This window comes from Musa acuminata, chromosome BXJ2-6 (assembly GCF_036884655.1).
Source record: "Musa acuminata AAA Group cultivar baxijiao chromosome BXJ2-6, Cavendish_Baxijiao_AAA, whole genome shotgun sequence".
NCBI lineage: Eukaryota > Viridiplantae > Streptophyta > Magnoliopsida > Zingiberales > Musaceae > Musa > Musa acuminata.
This window is the reverse complement of record NC_088343.1, coordinates 6,410,919-6,435,951: the sequence shown is the minus strand read 5'-3', so window position 1 is coordinate 6,435,951 and position 25,033 is coordinate 6,410,919. Positions and strand designations below refer to the sequence as shown.

At 38.8% G+C, this 25,033-nt stretch overlaps 6 protein-coding genes across 6 annotated transcripts; 5 read left to right on the top strand and 1 right to left on the bottom strand.

Moving 5' to 3' along the window:
• The first annotated feature begins 278 nt into the window (after window positions 1-278).
• LOC103988267 (MYB-like transcription factor ODO1) lies at window positions 279-1,691 on the top strand. The gene is made up of 3 exons (XM_009406817.3): window positions 279-473; window positions 631-760; window positions 849-1,691. Exons 1-3 carry the CDS (start codon window positions 341-343, stop codon window positions 1,252-1,254), a joined length of 669 nt encoding a protein of 222 aa, XP_009405092.2. The 5' UTR covers window positions 279-340; the 3' UTR covers window positions 1,255-1,691.
• Window positions 1,692-2,452: 761 nt separating this feature from the next.
• On the top strand, window positions 2,453-3,434 carry LOC135613725 (protein WVD2-like 7). Its single transcript, XM_065110763.1, has 2 exons — window positions 2,453-2,581; window positions 2,676-3,434. Exons 1-2 carry the CDS (start codon window positions 2,561-2,563, stop codon window positions 3,432-3,434), a joined length of 780 nt encoding a protein of 259 aa, XP_064966835.1. The 5' UTR covers window positions 2,453-2,560.
• Window positions 3,435-3,464: 30 nt separating this feature from the next.
• Window positions 3,465-6,630, top strand: LOC135613789 (uncharacterized). The gene is made up of 6 exons (XM_065110827.1): window positions 3,465-3,873; window positions 3,959-4,017; window positions 4,312-4,405; window positions 4,792-4,896; window positions 5,266-5,373; window positions 6,145-6,630. The coding sequence occupies exons 1-6, from the start codon at window positions 3,478-3,480 to the stop codon at window positions 6,169-6,171; spliced, it is 789 nt and encodes a 262-aa protein (XP_064966899.1). The 5' UTR covers window positions 3,465-3,477; the 3' UTR covers window positions 6,172-6,630.
• Window positions 6,631-8,295: 1,665 nt separating this feature from the next.
• On the top strand, window positions 8,296-10,231 carry LOC135614464 (adenine/guanine permease AZG2-like). Its single transcript, XM_065111864.1, has one exon. It carries the CDS (start codon window positions 8,374-8,376, stop codon window positions 10,045-10,047), a length of 1,674 nt encoding a protein of 557 aa, XP_064967936.1. The 5' UTR covers window positions 8,296-8,373; the 3' UTR covers window positions 10,048-10,231.
• A 1,961-nt stretch (window positions 10,232-12,192) lies between these two features.
• LOC135613436 (BAG family molecular chaperone regulator 1-like) lies at window positions 12,193-13,035 on the bottom strand. The gene is made up of 2 exons (XM_065110467.1): window positions 12,675-13,035; window positions 12,193-12,604 (listed from the first exon to the last, which is right to left on the bottom strand). Exons 1-2 carry the CDS (start codon window positions 12,898-12,900, stop codon window positions 12,372-12,374), a joined length of 459 nt encoding a protein of 152 aa, XP_064966539.1. The 5' UTR covers window positions 12,901-13,035; the 3' UTR covers window positions 12,193-12,371.
• Window positions 13,036-15,122: 2,087 nt separating this feature from the next.
• LOC135614463 (T-complex protein 1 subunit epsilon) lies at window positions 15,123-23,889 on the top strand. Its single transcript, XM_065111863.1, has 9 exons — window positions 15,123-15,418; window positions 16,611-16,929; window positions 17,043-17,391; window positions 17,796-17,928; window positions 18,014-18,066; window positions 19,976-20,078; window positions 21,792-21,958; window positions 22,043-22,156; window positions 23,484-23,889. Exons 1-9 carry the CDS (start codon window positions 15,220-15,222, stop codon window positions 23,652-23,654), a joined length of 1,608 nt encoding a protein of 535 aa, XP_064967935.1. The 5' UTR covers window positions 15,123-15,219; the 3' UTR covers window positions 23,655-23,889.
• The last annotated feature ends 1,144 nt before the right edge of the window (window positions 23,890-25,033 follow it).

Genomic DNA, 25,033 nt, shown 5'->3' with positions numbered 1-25,033 from the left:
CGAGACAACAGAAGATACAGCAGACATGAGTGCTTTCTCTCCTGCTCCTCAACCACCGCCATGTCGTAATCCATCTCAAAGCATCTTCTCGCGAGACTTCCGGAGGTGGCTGACTCTCTCTCTCTTTCTCTCTCTCTCTCTCTCTCTCTCTCTCTCTCTCTCCCTCTCTCTCGCTTCGATCATTTGTTTAAGCAACCCATGAACTGGCAGCATCTAGAGACCCGATCTATAAGACCTTGTAGGGGATTCATGCATGAACTTTGCACCCACAACTTCTACTTTGTTCCTCTCTCTCTCTCTCTCTCTCTCTCTCTCTCTCTCTCTCTCTCTCTCTCTGGAGATGGGGAGGCAACCCTGCTGTGACAAGGCCGGGATGAGAAGGGGGGCATGGACAGCAGAGGAAGACCAGAAGCTCATAAACTTCATCATCAACAATGGCATTCATTGTTGGCGCCTCGTGCCCAAGCTTGCCGGTACCGACCGGACCTTGTCCGATGATTTCTTACAGTTTGGACGACGAGTTGTGTCGAATCAAACTCCTTTCTGCCTTCGTTCAGCTCACCGAATCATTAGGGTCTGTTTGCTGACCATGTTCGTGGTACGTTTGTTTCTTTTGCTGCTTTGCTATAGGTCTGATGAGATGCGGGAAGAGCTGCAGGCTAAGATGGACTAACTACCTTCGTCCTGACCTCAAGCGAGAGGCCATTTCCCAGGAAGAAGAGAGCCAAATCATCCAACTCCATTCGCGTCTCGGGAACAGGTAACCTCGCACGAGAAAGATTCTACGTCGATCTCACGCTCTTATTCTCGCCTTGCATGCCGCCGAGTAATTTAGCCTTTCGCCTCAGATGGTCCAAGATCGCATCATATTTCCCTGGCCGAACCGATAACGAGATCAAGAACCACTGGAACACCCGAATCAAGAAGAGACTCAACCTCCTCGGCCTGAATCCTGTGACTCACGAGCTCATCAATCCGCCAAATGCCAGTCCGGAGATGATGATCGATATGAAACAGAAGGAAATCGGAGTCAGCTCGGAAGACAAATCTGGCTTCGAGCATAGGATTTGGATGACATTCCAGAGCATGAATGCAGAGGAGAATAGGCTGCAGGTCAACTCTTCAGGCAGCTGCAGCTCCTCCTTCTCAGTTCAAGACTCGCTCTGCCCTTCTTCTAGCAAGGATAACTCTTTTCCTTCATCGGAAGCAACCATTTCTCTTGACGATCTCTTCTTCTATGGGAACTTGCTATGATTCATCGTCTTAAGCAAAAGAAGCTCTTTTCTTGGAGATAATTCCATATTCTTTTCATCAGATTAGGAATTCAGATTTCAGAATGTAGTTCAGCATTAATTCTTTGTAATCTTAATATTCTTCAAACAAGAATAAGCCTAAACTACTAAACTGTTTGCTTGCATACAGCAGATATGCCTGCAAAGTCAGCATTGACTTTGTGTTCTTGGAAGTTTGCCAAACATGCCTACAAGGTTTGGATCTACATAAGCTGCCATTATAAATCACAGAGTGAGAAGGTCTCACCCCTGAGATCAAGGAGGATGCATGATGGCTGATGGAATCCAAGGGACAGAGGAATATAATTGGGATCAACCATCATCTCATGTTCTTGGAAGTGTGCTTGATTTTTGTACTAGAGTGCAGTTGTTTAGTCATAAATCAATTGCTCATCATTGGATGAGGGGACAATAAACATTTCTTGCACATGGCTCAGATCAATATCTGGATGTCATCTTCCTGAGGGTTATGATCTTTATAATAATGTAATTGGCACCCTTGACTTCATATCAGAAGAATCAAAAGAAAGAGTAGATTTGTTACATCTTAAAGATGTAGCATTAATTAAAACTCTAATCATAACTTAATATGGGATTAGATTAAAAAAAAGGGATTATTTGAAAGAAAAAAATGCTTCGATTCGATTCGATTGTTATGATTTTTTGGTATGTTGGTCTGAACATCATTATCACTGAATTGATCGGTATAAATAAATCTTTGGTGTTTTTTTTTTTCTATTCAGTTTCTTTTTCTGATTTCTTGAGATTTTATTTTTACATGATATTTGAAATCTTTTGATCAGTCTGCAATCTCATTATTGTATTGTTGAAGAATTGATCTGTTTTGCTCCAAAATGTACCTTAGCCCCCAAAGTAAGTAATATATGAAATGACATATATATATATACCATTTCCATATAAATAGAAACAAAAGATTCTATATCAGGAACATTGTCTAAATATGCCTAAATTTCTACTAGATACGGTCGGATCTCATGTGGTTGAGCCAAAAGGACTGCGCAACGTACAAGGAAAGCACAGATACAGGCAACAATTTAGTGGGCGGATCGATTCAAAACGCTTTGACCAACACATTTCTCCTCTTTCTTTGTTAGGATCCGTTGTGCCAAAAGCTTCCTCCTTTTCCAGTCAGTCAGAGCCCAAAAGTTTTACCGCTTCTTCCATTTCAAAAGCCTCACCTTTTCTTGGGATTTCTCAGCATTTTGAGCCCAATTTTTTGGAACCCTTTCGTTTCTTCGGTGCTTGAAATGGGATCTCATGAAGCTCAGGTAAATAGCTCTTTCCATCCGACTTGCTTTCTTGGTTTATTCTTGATTTGAATGAGCATTTCTTGAGGGTGTAAGGATATGTCGGTGTCGGCAGGAGAACCATGTTGCAGCATTAGGGGGATCGATATCTTTCGGGAGATTCTTGTCGGAATCGCTAGACTGGGGCAAATGGTCTTCCTTCCACCATAACAGATACTTGGAAGAGGTCGAGAAGTACTCGGTGCCGGGTAGTGTTGCTCGGAAGAAAGCTTACTTCGAAGCTCACTACAGGAGGGTCGCAGCTACGAAGGAAGCAGCAAATGCTTCCAATAAAAGCTTACCTGGGAGGCAAACAGATGTCGCTGGATTCGTAGAATCTGAGAAGAAGAGTAATCGTATGGTTGACCAAGGTGCTTGTTTTTCGAGAGCAGGTATCAGTTTTGATCTGTGTGAAGTAGCACAAGTGGAGAAGGAGAATGCCACAGAAGAAGATAAGAGTCACATCGGTTCTTCTCTGCAACTTGAAGCAACAGATGTAGCAGTTGAAGAGGGTGAACAAGTAGAATCTGAGGAGAAGAGTAATCATACGGTTGACAATTCGAGAAAAGGTATCAGTTTTAATCTGTGTGACAAGAGCAATGAACCACAAGTAGCAGAAGCGGAGAAGGGGAATGCAATAGAAGGAGATGAGATTCGCATTGGTTCTTCTCTGCAACTTGAACCAACAGATGTAGCAGTTGAAAATATTGAAAACAAGAACAAGTCTTCTGGGTTTGAGCTTAGTGAGATCTGTACATCGGAGAAGAAGCCACTGAAGGTAATGTGCTTGGCTAGTTCTTCGGTTCCGGTTTCATATCCATGTCAATGCCACTGATGACATGATAATTTGGTTCTTCCAGGAAAGTCTTGTCATTAATATGGATAATATAGATTCAGCTGAGAAGAATTATAGTGTGACTGTTTCAAGATCATCAGTTAGCCATAGATCATCAGGATTGCCTCCTTCCCCTTCATCCAGGATTCCATTTTCCCTGTCAAGGCCTGTTTCATCCTTGAGATGTCCCAAGGAGAACATTTCCACTCCAGGCAGTAACAGGAAATACGGTTCTATCTCAAAGGAGAACAAGAAATCAGTTCCAACATTTCCAAAATCGTTGCACATGTCGGTCAATCTTACTCAATTTCAGAGTGGAGGGGCCAATCCAAAAGCTAAAATGTCACCTGTTCATGAGAAGGCCAAGGAAACAAAAGCTACTGTGAATTCAGCAAAGCCATCTCCAGATCTCTCATGTCATCATAGGACACCATATAAGGTGCTTCTTTCACTTCCATTGTAAATGAATCTTATGTCCCATAGGATGTTCTCTATGGTAAACCACATTTGATTGAGCAATTCAGGTATCTTTGGATGGAGTGCCAAGTGTAAACTCGGTTATCATACAATCAGAAAAGAAGAGGTACGACAAGGTTGATGATTCTGCTATTAAATATTCTGATCTTGCAGGTCTTAAGATGTCAGGAACTGCATTTAAGTGTTGTAAGGTATATTATTGCCCGTGATAATCTCTAATGGGGCATGATCCTGAAATATCGGATAAGAAACAATTTGTTGTTTAGGAACACTAAACATGAACACAGGCACACACTTTAATCAACTTTAGATTAGATATACACATAGATTATTGTGCTCAATTTACTCATAGACTATAGATGGTGCTACTAACTCTTTGAAACATCTATTTGTGCTGCAGGAATTCAAACAATACAGGCAGTAGAACTTGCAGAGAGACTGCATCATTTTCTCATACAACTAGAACTGGTGGAAGCATAGAACTAAAAAAGGAGGTACAAGTGTGTGCTTAGTAGGTCTGAATTGCTTAACCACATACATAAATGATTACATAGCATTTTTTTTCTTATCGTAATGAAGTTTTCCTCGTGCATCCTAAGTTCTCCTCCGTTAAATATTTGTTCTCATTTTTCGTTTGGATGGTGAGTCTTCTTTGAAAGAGGCAATGAGACTATATCTCCAAGAGGTGTCAAAGTTCCTTTTATATTATAAATCCTTCGACTCTTCTCAATTTTATTTCACACTCCCGTGTGAACAAAACAACTTTAATATCTTTCTAGAAGTTTTACGTCTGCTCTTCACATGATAATTACATTTCACAGTCAACTTGGCTTGTTTAACTTCATGCAATTTAAATGTGACAATTACCTGCAATATGCAGAAATCATTTGAATCGAAGAAATTGCATCAAAGCTATCATTTTAAAGCTAGGTCATTGCCAGAATTCTATCGAAATGCTGAACCAAATAAGACGGAAAGGACAGAGGTATCCTTCTCGTACTAATTTATCTTAAAGTCTTTGTTTTGTGATAATTAATCTAATTATTTTTATAATTAGCAATTAGAATACCAGATAACTATTATCAGATGATATTTAATAGTCTCATGAGCAAGTAAGATATTTGGTTCTCTAATGATAAGATACACTATGTACTTGCATTTTGCACTGTTATATACTGTCCATTTTCATTTTTAAAAAATCATTACTTCTACACAGTATAATTATAGCTCATAATTAGTAAAACTTGCTGATTTCATTTTCTCAATTTTTTATTTATGTAAGAGTTAAGCCAAATTGTTTGAAACTATCATTCATCTATATCCTACACATCTAATATCTGTGTTGTATATGCAGAAAATAGCTGAAAGTGAACAAAATAAATTGCAGCACACCCATTGTTTCAAAGCCAGACCATTGCCAGAATTCTATCATAATATTAATCCCACAAAGTCTGGGGTGAAGGTACGGTTCTCTTATGATTTTTCAATTTTATTACTGTAACATAAAATGCCTTCTTACAATTCAGGAACGTGAAGGTTATTTGGTTTTCGTATCTGGTATACATGCACCTGGATGTAAGAAAAACTTATTACCGATATCCGTCGTCGATATTATCACACAACATTATACAGAATTGTTTTGTAGGAAAAATGTTCATGATAATTTTTTTTTTGCTAGACTAGGGTCAAATTAGAAGAGAATGATCAGTATCTTTTACAACTTCATGTCACATTCAATTCGAATAATGAATAATGGCAAATACTCTTATGAATTCATTAACACTTTAAGCTCCAGATGTTACATGTCAAAACAGGCAAAGATATTAAGAACCTGTTAGACCTATGTTATGTGGGTCGTAAGCAACGAAGGGTGGTTAATCTAAGAAGTTGGGAAATATAATTCACTCAAGCATAAGGTAATGGATACACACAAAGTTATATGGATAGTCTTGATTACTAGACCAATTAATTCACTAGGCATTATTTTGAACCATCTAGGCAAGAGTAAAGCCACAATATGCAAGATCAATGGATCCTTATTCTGTCTGGTAAATATTAGGCTGATGTATGACTAATAAATTGGTTGTCGACAAGTTTTGGCATTTAAGATATATGAATTTTCCATTTCTTAAGGGAAAACCAATTAGATTTATACATGTTTCCTTGCATCTGTGGACAATGAACTTTTTATTTCTCGACTAGCGTTTCTTGTTAACACATTTATTGTTTGCAGATTTCATTGGAAAAACCTCATTCCTGAGCTTGCAAGGATCACTAAGTCAGAAGCCAGCTCATATCAGAACTCTCTTTTGAACTATAAAACTTTTTAATATCAATGGTCCTACAAATGATAAACCTTACCGTAAAATGTGCTACTAAACAATTCCAATCAAAAGAGAGCATATCTGTGCTATCTGACATCTGAGTATATTAAAAGTTTGACTTCTAACTTTGTTCATCGTTATGAAACATGCAGCCTATTTAGTAGAATGATTATGGAAGCTTATCATGAAGTCTCGCAATGTGGCTCCATTTATCATATACTCGCAAAACCTGCAATGGGATTTTGTGTTCAGCAGATATGACACAGAATTCTCTTTTATGACCAATTTGAGGCCAGTCATACAGATTACCCATTGCATTTAGTGAGACAGCATCTTTATGTCTTAGTTTGGGTTTGTTCATGGAAGATAAAAGAATCACACTATGTAATATGCTATGACATGCCTGATACTAAAACTCAATGGCTTCTGTAATGATCAAGTGATGCAATGAAGGATAGTCCAGCAATTCTATCATTGTGGACATAGTTTGAAGCTAAAACTAGAATCAAAAACTCAAAATCTTTTAATTTGGAGTCACTTCTGCATGACACACAGAGAAGTTTTTGGGAGATTTCTATTGTCTGAACATTACTGTGTAAGTTCTTGATTGCACTTTATAGTTTCACTTTACCACATAGCTACTCATTGTTTATTTTCCATTCAAAGCACAGAGACCTATCTGTTTTCATTGGCAGTATATGACTTGAAACGTATAGCTCAAATGAGGTTTATTCAAAAGGGACACAAAGCTGTTTTCACAGATACTAATCATATTAAAAAAGGGGGAAAGGACACTCTTTTAAGCCTTTTGCTTGTGATCAGAATCATTTCCAACAAATCTAGGAGAATATTCAGATATCATATGAAGAGCAATCTTTATGTGAGTAATCAAGATTGGAGTCATGTAAACAATATTTCATTAGGAACATATTCTTTGTTCATGATTGGAGTGATCCCCACTGTTAACATTTCATTGTTGTTACCAAACTTATTATATCTCAGATTGAATTGTGGGAGCAGTCGTGTGATTCCCATACAAGATGACATCAATTCCATCTCAAGTTCAAGAATAAGAATGAACAGAACTTGTCTCTCTCAAGCATAGAATTGCTCCATGAATCCAACAGACTTCAATTACAGTCACGGTCAAGACAGAAGAGAATACTGGGAACAGGATCCTGGTGTTCTCAGCTCTATATGCAGCTCATAACTCAAAACAAATAAGATGAACTGATTCTGCTGAGTAAGTTCTGGTGAAGGAGTGACAATGTCAAGTCTCACAACCCCAAAAAATCTTCTGCATTGGTAGAAGTGCACAAAAATGTTTAGATTAACACAACAACATGGCACCCACATGCAGGTTGAACAGCATTGGCCTCAACATCTCATCATGCAGATGAACAGATGGGTGGAATCATAGCCTCTGCCAAAAAGAAAGAGCGATGCCTCTCAAAAGGAGAGAAAGTTTTCATTCTCCTTGTAGAGCAGGCCACTAGTTACCATCCACTTTTATTTGAACAGAGGTGGATGAACTGGGTCCTATATAGAATGACAAGGGCCATATGATGACAGAATCCTTGCTACTACAGCAGTACTTGTGCCATAATTGTATCACTATTTCAAAGTGAGGCCTTGGATGCATCTCTATGCACTCTTCCTTTTAGGCTCCTACTTCAGCTTCTCTTTTTGTCAAAAGAACACATCTTTCAGTCTCAGAAAGCATATGTTTATTCTCTTCCCTCCTTACGCATGCAGGAATCCAGCATCTGTTTACTACTCGGATGAATTGATTACTCTGCGACAACAGGGAAAATTGTTGTATTGGATAAAGATCGAATCTGTGAGTTGTGTGAGCACAGAGGAGCATCAACTCCAACGAGTTCAAACCACTTTTAGCCTTTGATTCAGTGGATATCTGTCTCCATAGCTTGCACTCTCCTGTTAGCTAGAGATGGACTCTCTCTCTCTCTCTCTCTCTCTCTCTCTCTCTCTCCATGCCAACTCAATTAGCCAACAGTGTCATTCATTGAGGGCTATATAAGGAGCAACCCCATCAACACCATTGCCAACGTCTTTAGCTCCAACTCCCACTGTGTGTGAGACCAGTAGTTCAGCAGAGTGGTAAGTAGTAAACAGAGATGGAAGGAGGGCCATGCAAAGGTTTAGGGGAGATGGGAAAAGGGTCGTATAGGAGCCTTTCGGGGACATGGCGGCGAGCCGAGAGTGCCGTGAATCGCGCCGTCGCCCACAGCCGCGTTGGGAAGTACTTCAAGGTGGAAGCCCGCAAGAGTTCCTTCACCAAGGAGCTCCGTGCCGGCGTCGCTACCTTCCTCACCATGGCCTACATCATCTCCGTCAACGCCGCGATCCTGGCCGACTCCGGCGGGCCGTGCACGCACCGCGACTGCAGGCAGATGCATGTCGCCGCGAACTCTTCCGCCATGCACGCGCACCATACCGTCCCCGGACTTGGGTGTGACTTGGACGCTGACGCGGAGTACCAAAAGTGCTTGGCGACGACCAAGAGCGACTTCGTCATGGCTACCGTCATCGCCGCTGTGGTCGGCAGCTTTGCGATGGGTTCCTTCGCCAATCTGCCGCTGGCATTGGCCCCCGGCATGGGGGCCAACGCCTACTTCGCCTACAACATGGTGGGGTTCCACGGCACCGGGCCGGTGCCGTACGAGACCGCAATGGCCGCCGTCATGCTCGAAGGGTGCCTGTTCCTCGCCCTGTCGGTGCTTGGCCTGCGCGCGAAGCTGGCCCGGATGATTCCTCGCTCCATCCGCCTCGCCTCGGCCGCCGGCATCGGCCTCTTCCTGGCCTTCACCGGCCTCCAAGCCCGTGAGGGGATAGGGCTCGTCGGGCCGAGCAAGTCGACGTTGGTGACGCTTGCGGCCTGCGCGAGGACTGATGCGGCCACAGGCGAATGCCTCGGCGGCGTCATGCGGAGCCCCACGTTCTGGCTCGCCGCCGTGGGCTTCCTCGTCACCGCCGTCTGCCTCTCGAGGAAGGTGAAGGGCAGCATGATATATGGCATCGTGATCGTGACCTTGGTGTCCTGGTTCAGAGGTACCAGCGTCACTGTCTTCCCAGACACCGCGACGGGGAATTCCAACTACGAGTACTTCAAGAAGGTGGTAGACTTCCACATGATCAAGAACACAGCCGGAAAGATAAGCTTCAGCGGCTTCAACACGAGCCAAGTGTGGCTGGCAGTGGTCACGCTCCTCTACGTCGACGTCCTCGACACGACCGGATCGATGTACTCGATGGCAGAGTACGGGGGGTTCACCGACGAGGAGGGCGGTTTCGAGGGGGAGTACCGCGCGTTCATCGTCGACGCGAGCGCCACCATCGTGGGCTCTGCGCTGGGCACCACGACGGTGACGACCTACATCGAGTCGACCGCGGGGCTCAGGGAGGGTGGCCGCACCGGGCTCACGGCGATCACGGTAGCGGCTCTGTTCCTGGTGTCGGCCTTCTTCACGCCGCTGCTGACGAACGTGCCGCCGTGGGCAGTCGGGCCGTCGCTGGTGCTGGTGGGGGCGATGATGATGAAGATGGTGAAGGAGATCGAGTGGGCGGAGATGAAGGAGGCGGTGCCGGCGTTCCTGACCATGATCCTGATGCCGCTCACGTACTCGATTGCGAACGGGATCATTGCGGGGGTGGGGTTGCACGCGGCGCTGCATCTGTACGACAACGTGGTGGGGGTGTGGAGGTGGGTGGCGAAGGCTAGGAAGATGATGGGGGAGGCTCAGAATCAGGTGTCTGCCTCGGCTGCAGACATGACTCCCACACCTGTTTGATAAATTGTTCTTCCCTTTGGTTAACATCAATGAGTTGGGTTCTTCAGTTGCATGACAAAGAACTCTCAGCAGTTCTCTCCATTTGGGAAGGAGAAGGATGCATGAAACAGGCTTCATCTTTCCTTTCTCTCCTTCCTCATACGAAGAAGGTTGTGTTAAGGCTTATAATGCTGTTTATTCTCTCTCTCTCTCTCTCTCTCTCTCTTTCTCTCTCTCTCTCAGTAGTGGTGAAGATAGTAGAATCCCAACACGAACACAACAACAACAACAGTAATAGTGTTGAAATCGTATTATCTCGTTGTTCTATCGTCTTTAACATAAATTTTGAGCATTAAACATTGAGATGGAGGAGAATTCCATCCTAAAACAATTCCTTGATCTGATCACACAATCAATGGGAAATCATCACTGAATATACGATGTATTATAATAGTATTCTTGTTGATGCCTCCAAATTAAAATAAAAAGATCCCTCCACAATGAATTATAATAATTAATAGATCAGCAAACATAAGTTACATCAACACACTCTCTACATAAATAAAATATTTACTTTTTTTTTTTTCAAAGTAAGTGAATTTGATCCTATGATCTTACTATAATTTTTATCAGTTAAATTAATCAACATATTTTAAATTTATCGGATAAGAGTTTGAATCCTAATCATTGATAACTAAGTTAGATATATCATCATCATCAAATCAATATTTGAGATATAAACAAATATTATTCTTACATGTCAAAATTAACCTAAAGATGTCATCACTTTTATGTCATTGGTCGCTTTGGAGCTCAATTTGATTCAAACTTGGCCCACATTAAGTGATTTGGTGTTGCTTGAGATGCGATTTGCTCCTAACATGATATTAGACTTGAGTTAAACTCCGAATATCCAAAAGGAGGAGAAAGAGAGAGTGTGTGTCTATTCTATGCTCACTCTCTTTTATAATATGTCGTTCTTTAATCATTAGATATTAAGAAAATATTATCTGTAATGAAAAATATTAGATAATATTTTTATTGTAATTTTATTGATGTGATAGATATATCTATTGGTTGACTCTTTATTATTTGACATGTTTGTGGTATGTAATGGTAAGATGAATGAATATTCCCATATCAAAAGTATGATCATATTAATATGTTTTTAAGAACATATCATAACTTGGGTAATAGTAAGATTAAGTTTAGTATCACAACCCCAATACTTTTCTCTTTTTGACAGGTATCTCTTGATTCATCCTGTGATGTGCAATCGTATTATGTTTCTCTATTATTATCTTTCCATGGAATTCTGTAACTGTTGTATTTGCATTCCATAGTGTCTTCTCCCACTGTTTCTTTCAACTGTATGTATTGTATTATCTGCTGAATCTATCTAACCAAATCGGTTGGTCATGTATGTTTGTACAATCAAATCATGTAATTTTTGGATCAAAGAATGACCTTTGAAACTTAATTTTTTGATTTATGATGATGCAAGTGAAGTTTAGGTTTTTTTTTTGGGGGGGGGATGAAAAAAAACTTCTAACTATGTTCCATTTTTCTGCTGTGGATCATTATGTATCACCAACTCAGGGCTTGACCAAGTTACTATGTGTACTATTATCATTGTTCATCTTGATGCTAGTAAATCTAATGTGCAAAAGTCTCTCTTTTCAATGGTCATTCAACATTTTTATGCACAATTATTAGAAGATTTGTTTTTTATGCAAAGTTCTCTCTGCATATGTTTGATGATCTCTTTATGTGGAGCCTTTGATGAAAGGAGCCTCACCCACATTTCTTGGACCTTATATTCCACAAAATGTATACTTCTTCCACTCACAAATGTTGATGCCATCAATGGGATGTCAATGGAAAGAAGAAAGATGTTTTTGTTTGATTGTGCAGAACAACTTGTTCTTAGTGCTACCTCATTAAGCCATTCTCAAAACTTGAAAGGAATCATCACCACATATGTATATCAATTGAATCTTGGGCCCTGTCTTCTCCTTTCTCCATTAGAGCAAACCTTTATGGACTTGATCTCATTTTAGTTGACCAAGACATGAGTAGACTAGTCCACTGATAAAGCTTTCCTGCAATCACTGTCAGTTTCCCAACACAGGAATGAGGAAGCTCAAACAAGAAGAAGCCAAGAAGTTGTCCCAAGTTTCCATTCCATTACATAAAAATACTTAGGAATGCAACTCTTCTTCCACATCAACTTCACATAAACTCAGCATCACACTAACACTTAGCAAAGGATGAGTCTCTCCTCAGCTCCTTGCATCTCATACTGTTAGTACTAGAAGAGGGATAGAGTGAGAGGAACCAAAGGCCTACACCTCAATAATGGTGTGGCATGGGCTGCTCATGACTTGCCTCTCTGCCATGGCCATCATCAGCTTCCTTTCCTTGATTGCAGGATCCTCCAAAACCAGCACCTTGTCCTTGTCCCTCACACCCACCATGTGGAGATGATCACCATCCTCTCTCTCCTTGCCCTTGAACAGTAGCCTCTGCTCCCTTGGCTCCAGCCCTGTCACCATGCCCACAACTATCTTCAACTCCCCTGCAGCACCACAGAAGAATTCAGATCCAAACACAAGTAAACATGAACAGATGAAACCTAATCGGCTCACCAAATGTGGCAGTGGCTCCAATAGATATCTCATGCCAACTTGACCCGGTAGAGATTCTCACTGTGATCACCTCATCAGCTCCCTCGCCACATTCTCTCTTCTGAACCAGCATGCCTCCTGGCCGCAGCTCCCACTGGATGTCACCGTTCCTGCTGCACCCACCATTGCCGCCACTGGCCTTGGAAGAACTCCTCTTGAAGAGCTTCTTTGATCTCAACCTGATCATTCTTCCTTGCCTCTGCCCTCTCTCTCTCTCTCTCGTTCTCTGTGTGAATGCACAACTTAGGAGACTCGGAGGAGTAGATATAGAGAGAGAGAGAGAGAGAGAGAGATCTTGGACAAGCTTTGCAAGCGTGCGTCAGGATAAAGAGGTCATTGATGGAGAAGAGGTTCTTTATGTCTTAAGAAACGAGAAAGTGTTGGGTGTGATGAGCTTCTTTACAAAGGTTCTTTGGTAGACCTGAAAAGAGAACTTTAGCTGCTTTTGGTGGGCTTGTTTGCTAAAGGGGGAGATGAGCTCTGTAGATGTTTGATTAGAGTGGTGGTGTATGGCGAGACTTAGGGAAGGTGAGTGCAGCACATAGAGTCTGCAAACCTGCTTTTGCTTGATTGAAGGGCTAATAATATAATGGTGATGGTTGGTGAGGATGGACAACATCTGAAGAAGAAATCTTTGGGTTTGATGCTGGAGTTGCCTTTTAGGAGAAAGGATTTTTCTTCTTCTTCTTTCTTTCAAGGCTAAGCCTTTGGTAACTGTAGCTTGCAAGACAATATAATGTAACATTATACAAATCAAGAAAATACAGGAGAATTATTCTTTTAGATTTATAAGAAAAAACTTCACATTTTAGAATGTAGTATTCCAGACTTGTACACTTTCATCTATAATCAAAATGTCAATAGAAATATAAATAATATACATATGTTATCTCCACTTATATGATTTGTGATGTCTATATTGAAAAGAAATATATTTTAGAGTTTTAATCCTTCTAAAAATTTTCAAAAAACATCATACAAAATGTGATATGTATTTTTTTAATTATTTTTTAAGAAACTAATGATAAAGATGATATTTGATCTCAAACTCTTATTATCCATGTATTATCATAAAAAAAAATTATTTCTCATCGTAAAGATAAGTGGATCTGATACACCGTCGCAAATTCGATTAAATATTTTAGATCAAATCGATATAAAAAATAATATTATTTTGAAAATTAAAGAAAGAGGGACATGTGAAATGTATTGGTGTAACATACAAATTGAATGACTTCAATTGAATTGGAAGCATCAATCATTGGATGACCTTTCATTAACATAACTAGGGTTATAGGTTCTCATCATGGTCTTTTGTGCCTGGTTATAATGAATGCGTGAACTTGAAGAAGGTTAGAGAGGAGAACATGGATTTCAGATCAACATAGTATAGTAGCAATTTAGATAGTGTGTGAGGTGGGTTGAGATTCCATTGGCATGTGGAAGAAGGGCCAAAGGGCCAAAGCTTGAAGGAGATGAGGAAGAGGACAGAGATTGATGTGAATGTTTTTTGTGACATGACACTACTATATCATCATTAAACAAAAAAGCACTCAAGAGAAACTTTAATGACAAGCTATCATTTATAATTCCATTCTACATTGCTATTTTTTCTTTTTTAATATCATTTTCATTTATACCACACAAGACATCATTTCAAGTTTACCTTTTTTGATTTTTATTTTTTATTTAAAAATAAAACAATGCAATATTTATGATTGAATCATGAGTTTAATAAAATATTTAAATATAAAATAGTCATGCAATATTAAATTAATTGTATATATATATATAATCGATAAACATTTTAATATGATTTAAGCAGTTCAATAAGCATATATATGTGTATTAGAAAAAGAAAATCCAACTAATTTCCAAGCTTAAAATCTGATTAATTATATTTCCCAAAGTGTGTGTGTGTGCGTGTGTCCATTCCACTGCTTGCATTGGCCGAGTCACGGTCGGATCGAACTCGGATCCATGGCTCATTGGATGCCAGCCCCAAACTCCGAACCCGCAGCTTTCTCCTCCAGTCACAGTAAAGGGGTGTGGGCCTGCTTTGGGCCCCGACACTGTTTCGACTCTCACCCCACCAGATTGCAGAAAACTCCCCAGATTATACTTATTTACCGTAGAGAGTCCATCATCTTAACGTTTGGCTTGCGCATTCTTACATGGGAGTACGATTAGCATTTTATTAAAAGTAACGTACCAGTTTGTAATTTTGCATGTCCGTTGTTGCACAATAGCCATAGTCGAGGGACTTTTATATAAATCATTTAAAATTTATGTGGGTCCCACTGTTTGGAACTACTCTGAGAGAGCCACGTCATCAATAGACTTGTCGTGGAGGAACGCTTGGGTACGCGAAGTCTTTATCTTCGCCAACCCTAACGGCATCCGCGATCGAGCGCTTCACTCTGCGGGAGAGAGAACGCCGTCCACCTCCGCCGCATTCTCTGAAGGGGAGGAGGTAGAAGGAGAGAGGAGGAGGAGGCGAGGGGAGATGGCGCTGGCGTTCGACGAGTACGGGCGGCCCTTCATCATCATAAAGGAGCAGGGGCAGAAGGCACGGCTGCGGGGGCTCGACGCGCAGAAGGCCAACATCTCCGCGGGGAAGGCGGTGGCTCGGATTCTCCGCACCTCCCTCGGCCCTAAGGGCATGGACAAGATGCTCCAGAGTCCAGACGGGGACGTCGTCATCAGTCAGTCTTCTTTTTCTCCTTCTTGACTATGCTTCGATATTGTTTCTTCCTTGCTGTTGTTGGAGATTACTAGTAAAGCGTATTCTTTGTTCTGATTCTTTTTTGATGGGCTTCCGTGGCAATGAGAGGGAGGTGGAGTCATCTGTTTTGCTTGTTGGGATTTTTGCCTCGAGCTAGGGTTTTTGAACTTTGGGGTGTAGGAAAGGCGTGTTTTTGTTCATCAGTAACTGGTAATTTTTTGGTAAGGTGGTGCGTTTTTGAATCATAGTTGTCTAGGGTTCAAGGCTCGCTAATAAAGTGGGAAAGACGAACGGTTTGGATCGTAATAAAGGAGTATTGAAGTTTGTTTGAGTTGGGAGAAACGCTTATGGTAGTAGTCTTCAGTACTTGTGTCTGGTTTGTTCAGGAAATCGTTAGGAAATACAAAAAGAGAGAGATGGAACTCTGGTACTTCACTTGAGAGCCAATGAAGGTTGTTCTTTACATTTTTTTAATGTAAATGTAAACTTTTAGTAGGTAGTGAAATTGAAAGTAAAATTATAGCACCCTGACATTGTGCAATGATCTACTTTTCATTCACCCACAATAATATGTTGTAACAAATTTGAACGCATCTTCCATGTTGAACTTCAGAATTCACATGGGTAAGAATTTTGGTGATTGTAACATGTAGGGGACGCATGATGTCTGTTAGATAGCATGTGCATTTTATTTATGGTTCGAGGTGCTGCTCCTGTGTTGTACATACCAAGCAGTAGGACACGGGAATGCTGCTAATTGGTAATGTGGTACTGGCATGAATCCATGTGAATTCATCTTATGTCATGGTAAGGCACATGCAATTTTGTGTTATATAACATGTACCATGTGTCATGGCTATATGACCATATAGCACAGGGTAAGGTGCTGACACCTTGAACAATGAACTTTGGTTATAATTCAGGTGAAAAATGTTTTAGATATTAGACTAAAGCTCTTCACAGATGGTTGGTTATCGATTGGTTACTTTTAACCTGAAACTAGAAGTTGTTACATGGACACTCTGTCTACTTTAGGGCACTGAAAAGTTGACTATGATTGTGTTTCCATGGTTTAGGAATTTTTCATTTATAGGGTCATTTTTAGTAGGCAGTTGAGCTCTCCCTCCCTTTAACTTTTGCATTTGCTGATTTTTGTTCCTGTATGGTGGCAGCAAACGATGGGGCAACAATCCTGGAGCAGATGGATGTTGACAATCAGATTGCAAAGCTAATGGTGGAACTATCCCGTAGTCAGGACTATGAAATTGGCGATGGTACAACCGGAGTTGTTGTTTTGGCCGGTGCGCTTCTTGAGCAGGCTGAGAAGCTATTGGAACGTGGTATTCATCCTATTAGAATCTCTGAGGGATATGAAATGGCCTCTAAGTTATCTGTGGAGCATCTTGAGAGCATATCACAGAAGTTTGAATTTAGTGTTACCAATATAGAGCCTTTGGTGCAAACTTGCATGACAACTTTATCTTCAAAAATGTAAATTTAATTTACCTTTATTCAGTCTATTGATCTATCTTCTTCCATACTTTTCTTCTATTTTTCTGAATTTGTTTATCTCCAGTAAACTACTCATCACGGTCATGTTGCAGTGTCAATCGTTGCAAGCGTGCACTAGCTGAGATTGCTGTTAAGGCAGTTCTTGCAGTTGCTGATTTAGAGAGGAAAGACGTTAATTTGGAACTAATCAAGGTTGAAGGAAAGGTCGGAGGAAAATTGGAAGATACAGAGCTCATATATGGAATTCTTGTTGACAAGGATATGAGCCATCCACAAATGCCAAAAAGAATCGAGGATGCAAATATTGCTATCCTGACATGCCCATTTGAGCCACCCAAGCCAAAGACAAAGCATAAGATTGACATTGACACTGTTGAGAAATTTCAAACTTTACGCCAGCAGGAGCAGAATTACTTTGATGATATGGTCCAAAAATGCAAGGTACATACGTCAAATGTTGCGTGTTTTTTCGTCTTATCAACAAGTTACTTCTTGCAACAAAAAAAAAAAACAGTTCTTGCATGTGGGCCTGTTTGCTGTAACATTTTGGATATTAGGCTTTTCACGAACTGTAGAGATTTTGTTGTATGTAAATATTTGCAATTCAGTCAATTAAAACTTAATTACTTATCATCTAGAGTCAATTTTTTGTGAATTTTAATTTTAATTTGATTTATCTATTTAATTTGAATTGATCTAATTTTGTTAAGTTCTAAGTTTTCAGTTTTATATTTTCTCTGCTATCATCTAATATGTAAGATGCAATTTGGTGATATATTGTCATATGACAAACAAGTGAATTTTTATTTCAAATGAATTCTGGGTTCTGTTTTTGACTGTTATAGGATGTTGGTGCAACCCTTGTTATCTGTCAATGGGGTTTTGATGATGAAGCAAACCATTTATTAATGCATCGGAATTTGCCTGCTGTTAGATGGGTTGGTGGTGTTGAATTGGAATTGATTGCTATAGCTACAGGTTTGTATTTTGTATTATTTCACTAGAAATAATGAGGCAACTAAGAAAACTTATCATAGGTTGACTGTCTTTTCCATTCACACAGGTGGGAGGATAGTTCCAAGGTTCCAGGAGTTGACAACTGAAAAGCTGGGAAAGGTAGGATTTACTTGGGATTCTCTCATATAAGTTTTATAATTGGGATATCTGAACATTTGGTTTGTCAGATGTTAACTTCTAAGTTGAGTTAACTTTCTCTGTGCAAGCGATATCTGAACATTTTGTTTTATGCCACTGTATACTTCTATGTCCCATTGTTTAACATTGCTAACATTTAAGAAGTTGCTCTTTTCGTGTACTGAGATCATCGAGTATTTATGTGGTGAGGTAAGCTCCTCAAGTGAAGCTCACTGAGCAAGAATCAATCTTGATTGATTGGAGATCGAGTGTTAATTTTTATTTTTATTTGAAAAAAGTTCCAGATTTCATATAAAATGTTGTTCTAACTTCTAAATGGGTTTCTCATTTCATTTGGAGTCCTTGAAAAAAAAAGAGATAGAAAAGCAAAAAAGTTCTAACATCTGCAGAAAAAGTCTACGAATAATATGCATGATATAAAAATTACATAAATGTGCATGATACAAAAACTATATAATGCAGCTAATTTACATAACGAAAAATACTGTCTTAACATATAACACAAAACTTATGATAATATTTTAATGATATTCTAACTAAAATAATCCTACTAATTTCCTAATTGTTCTTCTCAAATTACTTATGGAAGTACATATGAAAATCCCTATAAAAAAAGAAAAAACTCCAACTTAAACTATGGAGTCAGTCGACTGAACACAAACCTAACTGAACACAACTTGACTCATCTTGTATATGGTATGCATCACTTTATAAGCTAAAATATAAATTGGCTAATTCGCTCCTGTTTTTAGTTTTTTGAAGTGCATAGGCTATATAGATATTTGATAGATCTACATGCATCAACTATCTTGGCTGAAATGACATGAGATTTTGTAGATCTGCCACATATTGTCATTTACATTACTAGCAATAATATTTGGAAATTATTTGTAAATAGTAATAACCAACCTAAACTTTTTACTGAACTGAAATAGAACAACTTTGGAGAAGACTAGAGGTGGTAAATTGGCCCTAGAGGGTTGATTTGCTTACAGTTAGCAAGAAAGTGTAGGTTACATTTGGAAATTTAGGCTATAAAAGTGTCCATGAATAAATTTAATGTGAATGTCAATACATATAGATATATGCAGTATCATCTTTCCCCTTCAGCCTATTTTCAATTGCTTTGTTATATTTTTGTGCTAGAGCTAGGTAATCTTCATTGTTTAACAAAACATAAAACCTAAGTTACACTTGTTTATATTTGCATGCTTCTATAATGTATGCTGAACTTGGTTAAGAGTAAATTTTAGTGATTGGTGTGCCAACTTTTTGTAGTGGTACGTATCAAGAAACTGTAAGGTATCATCTATATGGGGTCATCTACATGGATGTTCTCCATCATTGAGCTCTTACGAGGAAATATCACTAGGCAGAGTAAGAAGACTAAGAACCATTAAATCTTGTGATAGTTCTATCCCTAAGTTATTAATTTAGCTACAACTAAAGTGTAATATTCTTAAATTATCTAGAAATTTGTAGATAACATGCTTTGGTAGAAAATATAATTATGTATCTGGATTTATATACATTTGGAGGAAATTCTGATAAATATTTGGGTGCTTCATACCCTAGTAAATAGTTGAGGGAGCAATATCGTCAGTGAATGCATTGACCGACTCACCGATAAGAGCATGGTAAAAAATTTGTTTTATTCTCCTTTGCAGAGTCTGTTGTGGTGATTCTTGACTTTTCATGTATTACACAGAGAGACATTATTGACTTCATGGTACCAAAGGATTTCAAGTTATTGGATTAACTTATGAATGAGCCTTTGTTGAATATGTTTAGTTGATTTTCCGAATACCAGTACATCAGTTTTATGAGTGCTAATATTATTAGGAAACTTTTTTTTGTTCTTTCTTACCAGGCTGGATTAGTTAGAGAGAAATCATTTGGAACTACCAAGGATCGGATGCTGTATATTGAACACTGTGCTAACTCCAGAGCTGTAACAATTTTCATTCGTGGTGGTATGCATGTCTAATCCTGCTGCAGTACTCGTGGTAGATTGGTAACCCAATTGTATTTGCATTGTGAAAACTCATTCTTTCTGAATCTAGCTAAGTATGTTTCAGATCGATAATGAGGTTATAACTTCGAAATCTGCATATATATATGTATATGTATATATATATATATATATGTATATGTATATATATATATATGTATATTATGTATTTTAAACGAATGGAATTTGATACATTTGATGGTACTTCTAGTTCTCTTTTTAGGCTGAAACGAATATTTTGCTTACACTGGGTTTTTGGAGGCATGTGCTAGAATAACATTAATATGTGGAGTCATATAGTTAAATCCTTGTTTGATAATGCTGAACTTTTTTTTTCATTGAGAAATTAGAACTGCCTTTTCGCCCTTGGTGAACAGTTAGAATGCTTTTGATTGAATACACGATGAGGTCGTTGTGCTCTAAATTGGGTGAAAAGGAGTTCTGACATTGCATGTGGACAGAGCATGGCATTACCGTGTGCTATATCCCATTAGATGGATTGATTTGATGCCCTGATTTTCTTCATTAATAATCAAATCTGGTTTATAATTCAAATCGAAGATCAACATTATTGATTATGATTCTTAACATACAAAGGGCAAGGAAACAAATAAATATATAATATGTAGTTCTCTAAGTTGTTCATATTCTAGGCACCAAAAGGCTTTGTAACAACATTCATACCTTATTTTTATTTGATTAATAGAACCCGAATGTCACACTGTTTTGTGTTTTGATATACATCTAAAGACATTTAATCTTGAGCATTGAATCCTCATTTGAAATATACATTTTATCTATATTGTTTCATGTACGGTAATTATTTCATGTAGGCTTAATCAACTGTATTGGTTTCAATCCGAGTCTTTTTTGATGAATGTTCATGTGCATTTATTCTAGTCTACTTTATTGACATAAAGATTGTTGGTGTTATTTTATTGTCTCATTAAGCATTTTGTTCGTCCTATGTGGCAACACTTAAAGAAATCCTAATTCGAATTAGTGATTCTGTATTAAGAATTAAAAAAAAGGAGATGGAATGAATTGTTATTATACTAAAAAAAAGATGTAGTTGAAATTTTGTGATAGATGATCAAGAAGTATCCAACTAAAAAGGTTCATGTTCTTGGTACTGAGTATTTGTCTAAAGAGGATATTGCACATAGGATAAGGCAGGTTACAAGTGGGAATGCAGGCTTGTGAGTTCTATAATCATTATACTATGGCTTAAATGAATATTAATTTGATAATAAGGTGAGAAAAATTGTTCAAGCTGGTTTAGGTATGTCTAAATAAGACTATTGTGCATACTAGTGAGGGGAGTGAACCAGTTTAAATTGAGCTGCAGAAGGGCAGAGGGAGGGAGGACAGGAGGGATACGACGACGTTAAGAAAGGCATCATCATCAATGATGCTAAATGGGAGAAGATTATCCATGTCTGATCTTAAATGAGCACTTATCTCCCACAACATTTACATGCTTTGTTTGGTAACCAATTCAACATGTTTTCTCATTTCTTTATTTAGGAATGGGTTTTCTGTGTGTAACTTTCTATGTTTATGCTTCTGATTAGCAGTAATTCTTCTCACAAATTAGGCAATTTGTTTTACTAGAGAAACTACAACAATTAATTAATTTGAATTTTTTATTGAATTTTTAATTGTGATGCTATAGGTAACAAAATGATGATAGAAGAAACTAAACGTAGTCTTCATGATGCACTTTGTGTGGCTCGGAATCTGATCCGGAACAATTCTATTGTATATGGTGGTGGCTCTGCTGAAATTTCTTGCTCAATTGCTGTAGAAGCTGCTGCAGATAGATATCCTGGGGTGGAGCAGGTGAATGATTCTAGACCTTTGGGAAATTGTCTAACAAATTTTTTGAAGCCTGAATTTCAAGTTTTTCTCTGTTTCCTTTCTCAGTATGCTATCAGGTCATTTGCTGAAGCTTTAGATTCTATTCCTATGGCTCTTGCTGAGAACAGTGGCCTTCCACCTATTGATACTCTTACCGCAGTCAAATCTCAGCAAATTAAGGTATACAGTTAATAAATTAATCAGCTCCATCAATCTTATAATGTTGAGTGGCTGAAAGACTGTTTACCTCAAACCCTTTTTTACGTGGTTTGTATCCAGTGATGATTTAAAGTACTTTGTTATTGGGATAGGTATTCATGTGCTTCCGTCTTTGAAATTGGTAGCAATGGCATAAAGTTCAGGTCTTTTATTGGAATAAGTTGCTCTTTAACACTAGGTATCATGATTTATCCACAGAATCAGGTGGCAGGTAATAAATTAGATAATTAGAAGTGCAGTGGGAAGCCTTGCATGCCTGCATCTTCCACAGAGAAGGGCATGGAAACAGAGAAGTTTTGCCATATAGGGGGATGGGAACTAAAGGAGCATGTCCCCTTTGACTCCATATAGAAGGGACATGAGACCTCGTAAAATAAAGAAATCGAAAAGGTTTTTCTCAGTTTTGGTCATAAACTTTGTAGGATATATCTCCAAAGTAATCTAGAAACTTTTCAGTATCCAGTGAAGAGCTACAACTATGCAGCGAGGAAGACTGCATGACCATGCTGTGTATGAGTCATTTTATAATATATTGTAGTTAGTTGTTAATTGATTAATATCTTATTGATTTCAGAGTAAACTACTACTATATAAAAGCTGGAATATAACTCCCACATACTTATAGGTCCATGACAATTAAAAAGATCTCCTTTTGAACTTTTGGTTGATTATCTTTGGGAAATAAAAAACCAGCTCATGTTTTCAAGAATCACTAGTGAGTTATTTATGAGTTTTTATTTTTTTATTATTTATCACGAACATCTTAGATGAATGTCAAATGTTGTGATATACAGTTATATATTCTAGAAAATTTTTATTGCCATATCCGTGTTGTACTTATATATATTTTTTGAAATTTTGTCAAAATATCCGAAATGGATTGTATTCATCTGTCATGTCCATATCCATGCTTTGGAGGTATAATTACCTGGGGTACTGGTAAAGATGGACTGATGAACCATTCTTATTATTTCATATCCTGTTTTATTTATTAATCATATGATGACAAGATTCAAGGCTGTAGCATTCTTTTTGTGTTGTCTGTTGGCACCAATTTCCTATTATCCATGGTCAGATAGGCACATGCATTTACGTTTAGTTTCCGGCACAGCACTGATGTTTCTTGTGCCAGAGAACCAAGATTAAGTGAACTTTGCCTCGTACCTTCTGCTGATAAGTTTGATCTGTTGTCATGTCACAATCATTACACAATTGTATCCTTAAGCGTTGCTTGGAACATTTCATATATCTTCAACATTGAAATATTCTCATGGCATGGTTGTTGCAGGAAAGTAATCCATATTGTGGCATAGATTGCAATGATGTTGGGACAAACAATATGAGAGAGCAGAATGTCTTTGAAACGCTGATTGGCAAACAACAACAGATCTTGCTTGCAACACAAGTCGTAAAAATGATTTTGAAGATTGATGATGTAATCACTCCGGCTGAGTACTGATTTTGGTGATGAAGATTTTGAGCAAAGAAATATCTCTATCATAATTTGCTATTGCTAAATGGTTTAAATTTCCGTGTTGCATCTAAGAATTCTAATGGCTTGATTTTTGTGCTTTCTTCGTTAATTTGAGTGACTTTTTTTTGTAATGATTTTGTTATAAGTTTATTAATGGGTCTGATCTGTATCTGTATCATGCTACACTTCGATCAAGGGGAAGATGGGTGACTGTTTCCTACGATTGGATAGACATCTGTAGATCTGGATCAGATGCATTGCGAGATTCTTGGATGTTGTTTTCTCGGAATTTGATACCTGGCATTTCTTTTTTCTCTCATGATTGTGAAGCTGTTCATTGTTGAATGAATTCAAAAGGTGAAAATTTTAGTCGTTGAAACAGAAGCATCCATAAATTTTAGCCTAATGGCTTATGATCTTTTGCTCCTCAAGGGTAGTATCCTTCTACGGGCCTTTACATGAGCCTAGGGACTGTCGATTGACTTATTTTCTCATGATTTTAAAATATATATATGTTTTTATTTCTTGATTATATGGTTAAAGAATTAAAGAAGTACAGATTTTATGGTTTTGGTAAAATTATATGTTTTTTATTTCTTGATTGCTTGGATTCCCTTACTTAAAAATAAAGGGTAAAAAATTAATTTTAACATCCATGGTAGATGATATCATCGATAAGGTATGTTCTCATCGTGATGCCATCTTCCTCCACGAGGAGCGTCGGCAAACTCATCAATGTTGATATAGTTGTCACTTAGAAATTACATCAATGTCAATACAAATGATGGTGGTCGCTCCCCATCCCTCCACTCATCAACTATTCCATTCTCTTGGAGCAATGCTTTAGAATCACCAAATCCTGCTCCTCCTCTACCATAGTTGAGGATGCCTTTGCCCACCCCCCTCTCTCCCCCGGTGCACTCTCACTCAGAACTCTTCACCATGCGCTAGAAGCGCTCTGCTGCCTCCCTTGACCGATTCTTGGCCACACTCACGCTCTACTCCAATGGCCTCTCACATGATGACAACAATATGGACGAGCTCTGGTTAGTGCCTAATATCACTCCATAGAGGGTGGCATCTATAGGGGTTGCTGGAGCTCCTGTCGCTCTCCCAACTACCACGTCAGTTCCGATACCATCTCTTGTCACATCAGTTTCGATAGCGGGGGGAGCAGTAGGAACTCTAATGACTCTCTATGGCATGACATTGAGCACTAACCAAAGCTCGTCTACATCATCATCATTGTGCGAGAGGTCATTGGAGCATAGGGCGAGCACAATGATGATGATCATTGGAGCAGAGGGCGAGCACAGCTACGAATGGGTCGAGAGAGGCGGCAGAGTGCTTCTTGCGCATGGTAG

Excerpts from the sequence above, each read along its gene's own strand:
- LOC103988267 (XM_009406817.3), top strand. The coding sequence starts at position 341 with ATGGGGAGGCAACCCTGCTGTGACAAGGCCGGGATGAGAAGGGGGGCA. Across the intron at positions 474-630 it reads CCTCGTGCCCAAGCTTGCCG|GTCTGATGAGATGCGGGAAG; the intron begins GTACCGACCGGA and ends GCTTTGCTATAG. Across the intron at positions 761-848 it reads CATTCGCGTCTCGGGAACAG|ATGGTCCAAGATCGCATCAT; the intron begins GTAACCTCGCAC and ends CTTTCGCCTCAG.
- LOC135613725 (XM_065110763.1), top strand. The coding sequence starts at position 2,561 with ATGGGATCTCATGAAGCTCAG. Across the intron at positions 2,582-2,675 it reads TGGGATCTCATGAAGCTCAG|GAGAACCATGTTGCAGCATT; the intron begins GTAAATAGCTCT and ends CGGTGTCGGCAG.
- LOC135613789 (XM_065110827.1), top strand. The coding sequence starts at position 3,478 with ATGGATAATATAGATTCAGCTGAGAAGAATTATAGTGTGACTGTTTCA. Across the intron at positions 4,897-5,265 it reads ATAAGACGGAAAGGACAGAG|AAAATAGCTGAAAGTGAACA; the intron begins GTATCCTTCTCG and ends TTGTATATGCAG. Across the intron at positions 5,374-6,144 it reads CCACAAAGTCTGGGGTGAAG|ATTTCATTGGAAAAACCTCA; the intron begins GTACGGTTCTCT and ends TATTGTTTGCAG.
- LOC135614464 (XM_065111864.1), top strand. The coding sequence starts at position 8,374 with ATGGAAGGAGGGCCATGCAAAGGTTTAGGGGAGATGGGAAAAGGGTCG.
- LOC135613436 (XM_065110467.1), bottom strand. The coding sequence starts at position 12,900 with ATGATCAGGTTGAGATCAAAGAAGCTCTTCAAGAGGAGTTCTTCCAAG. Across the intron at positions 12,605-12,674 it reads TGGAGCCACTGCCACATTTG|GGGAGTTGAAGATAGTTGTG; the intron begins GTGAGCCGATTA and ends GTGGTGCTGCAG.
- LOC135614463 (XM_065111863.1), top strand. The coding sequence starts at position 15,220 with ATGGCGCTGGCGTTCGACGAGTACGGGCGGCCCTTCATCATCATAAAG. Across the intron at positions 15,419-16,610 it reads AGACGGGGACGTCGTCATCA|CAAACGATGGGGCAACAATC; the intron begins GTCAGTCTTCTT and ends GTATGGTGGCAG. Across the intron at positions 17,392-17,795 it reads ATATGGTCCAAAAATGCAAG|GATGTTGGTGCAACCCTTGT; the intron begins GTACATACGTCA and ends TGACTGTTATAG.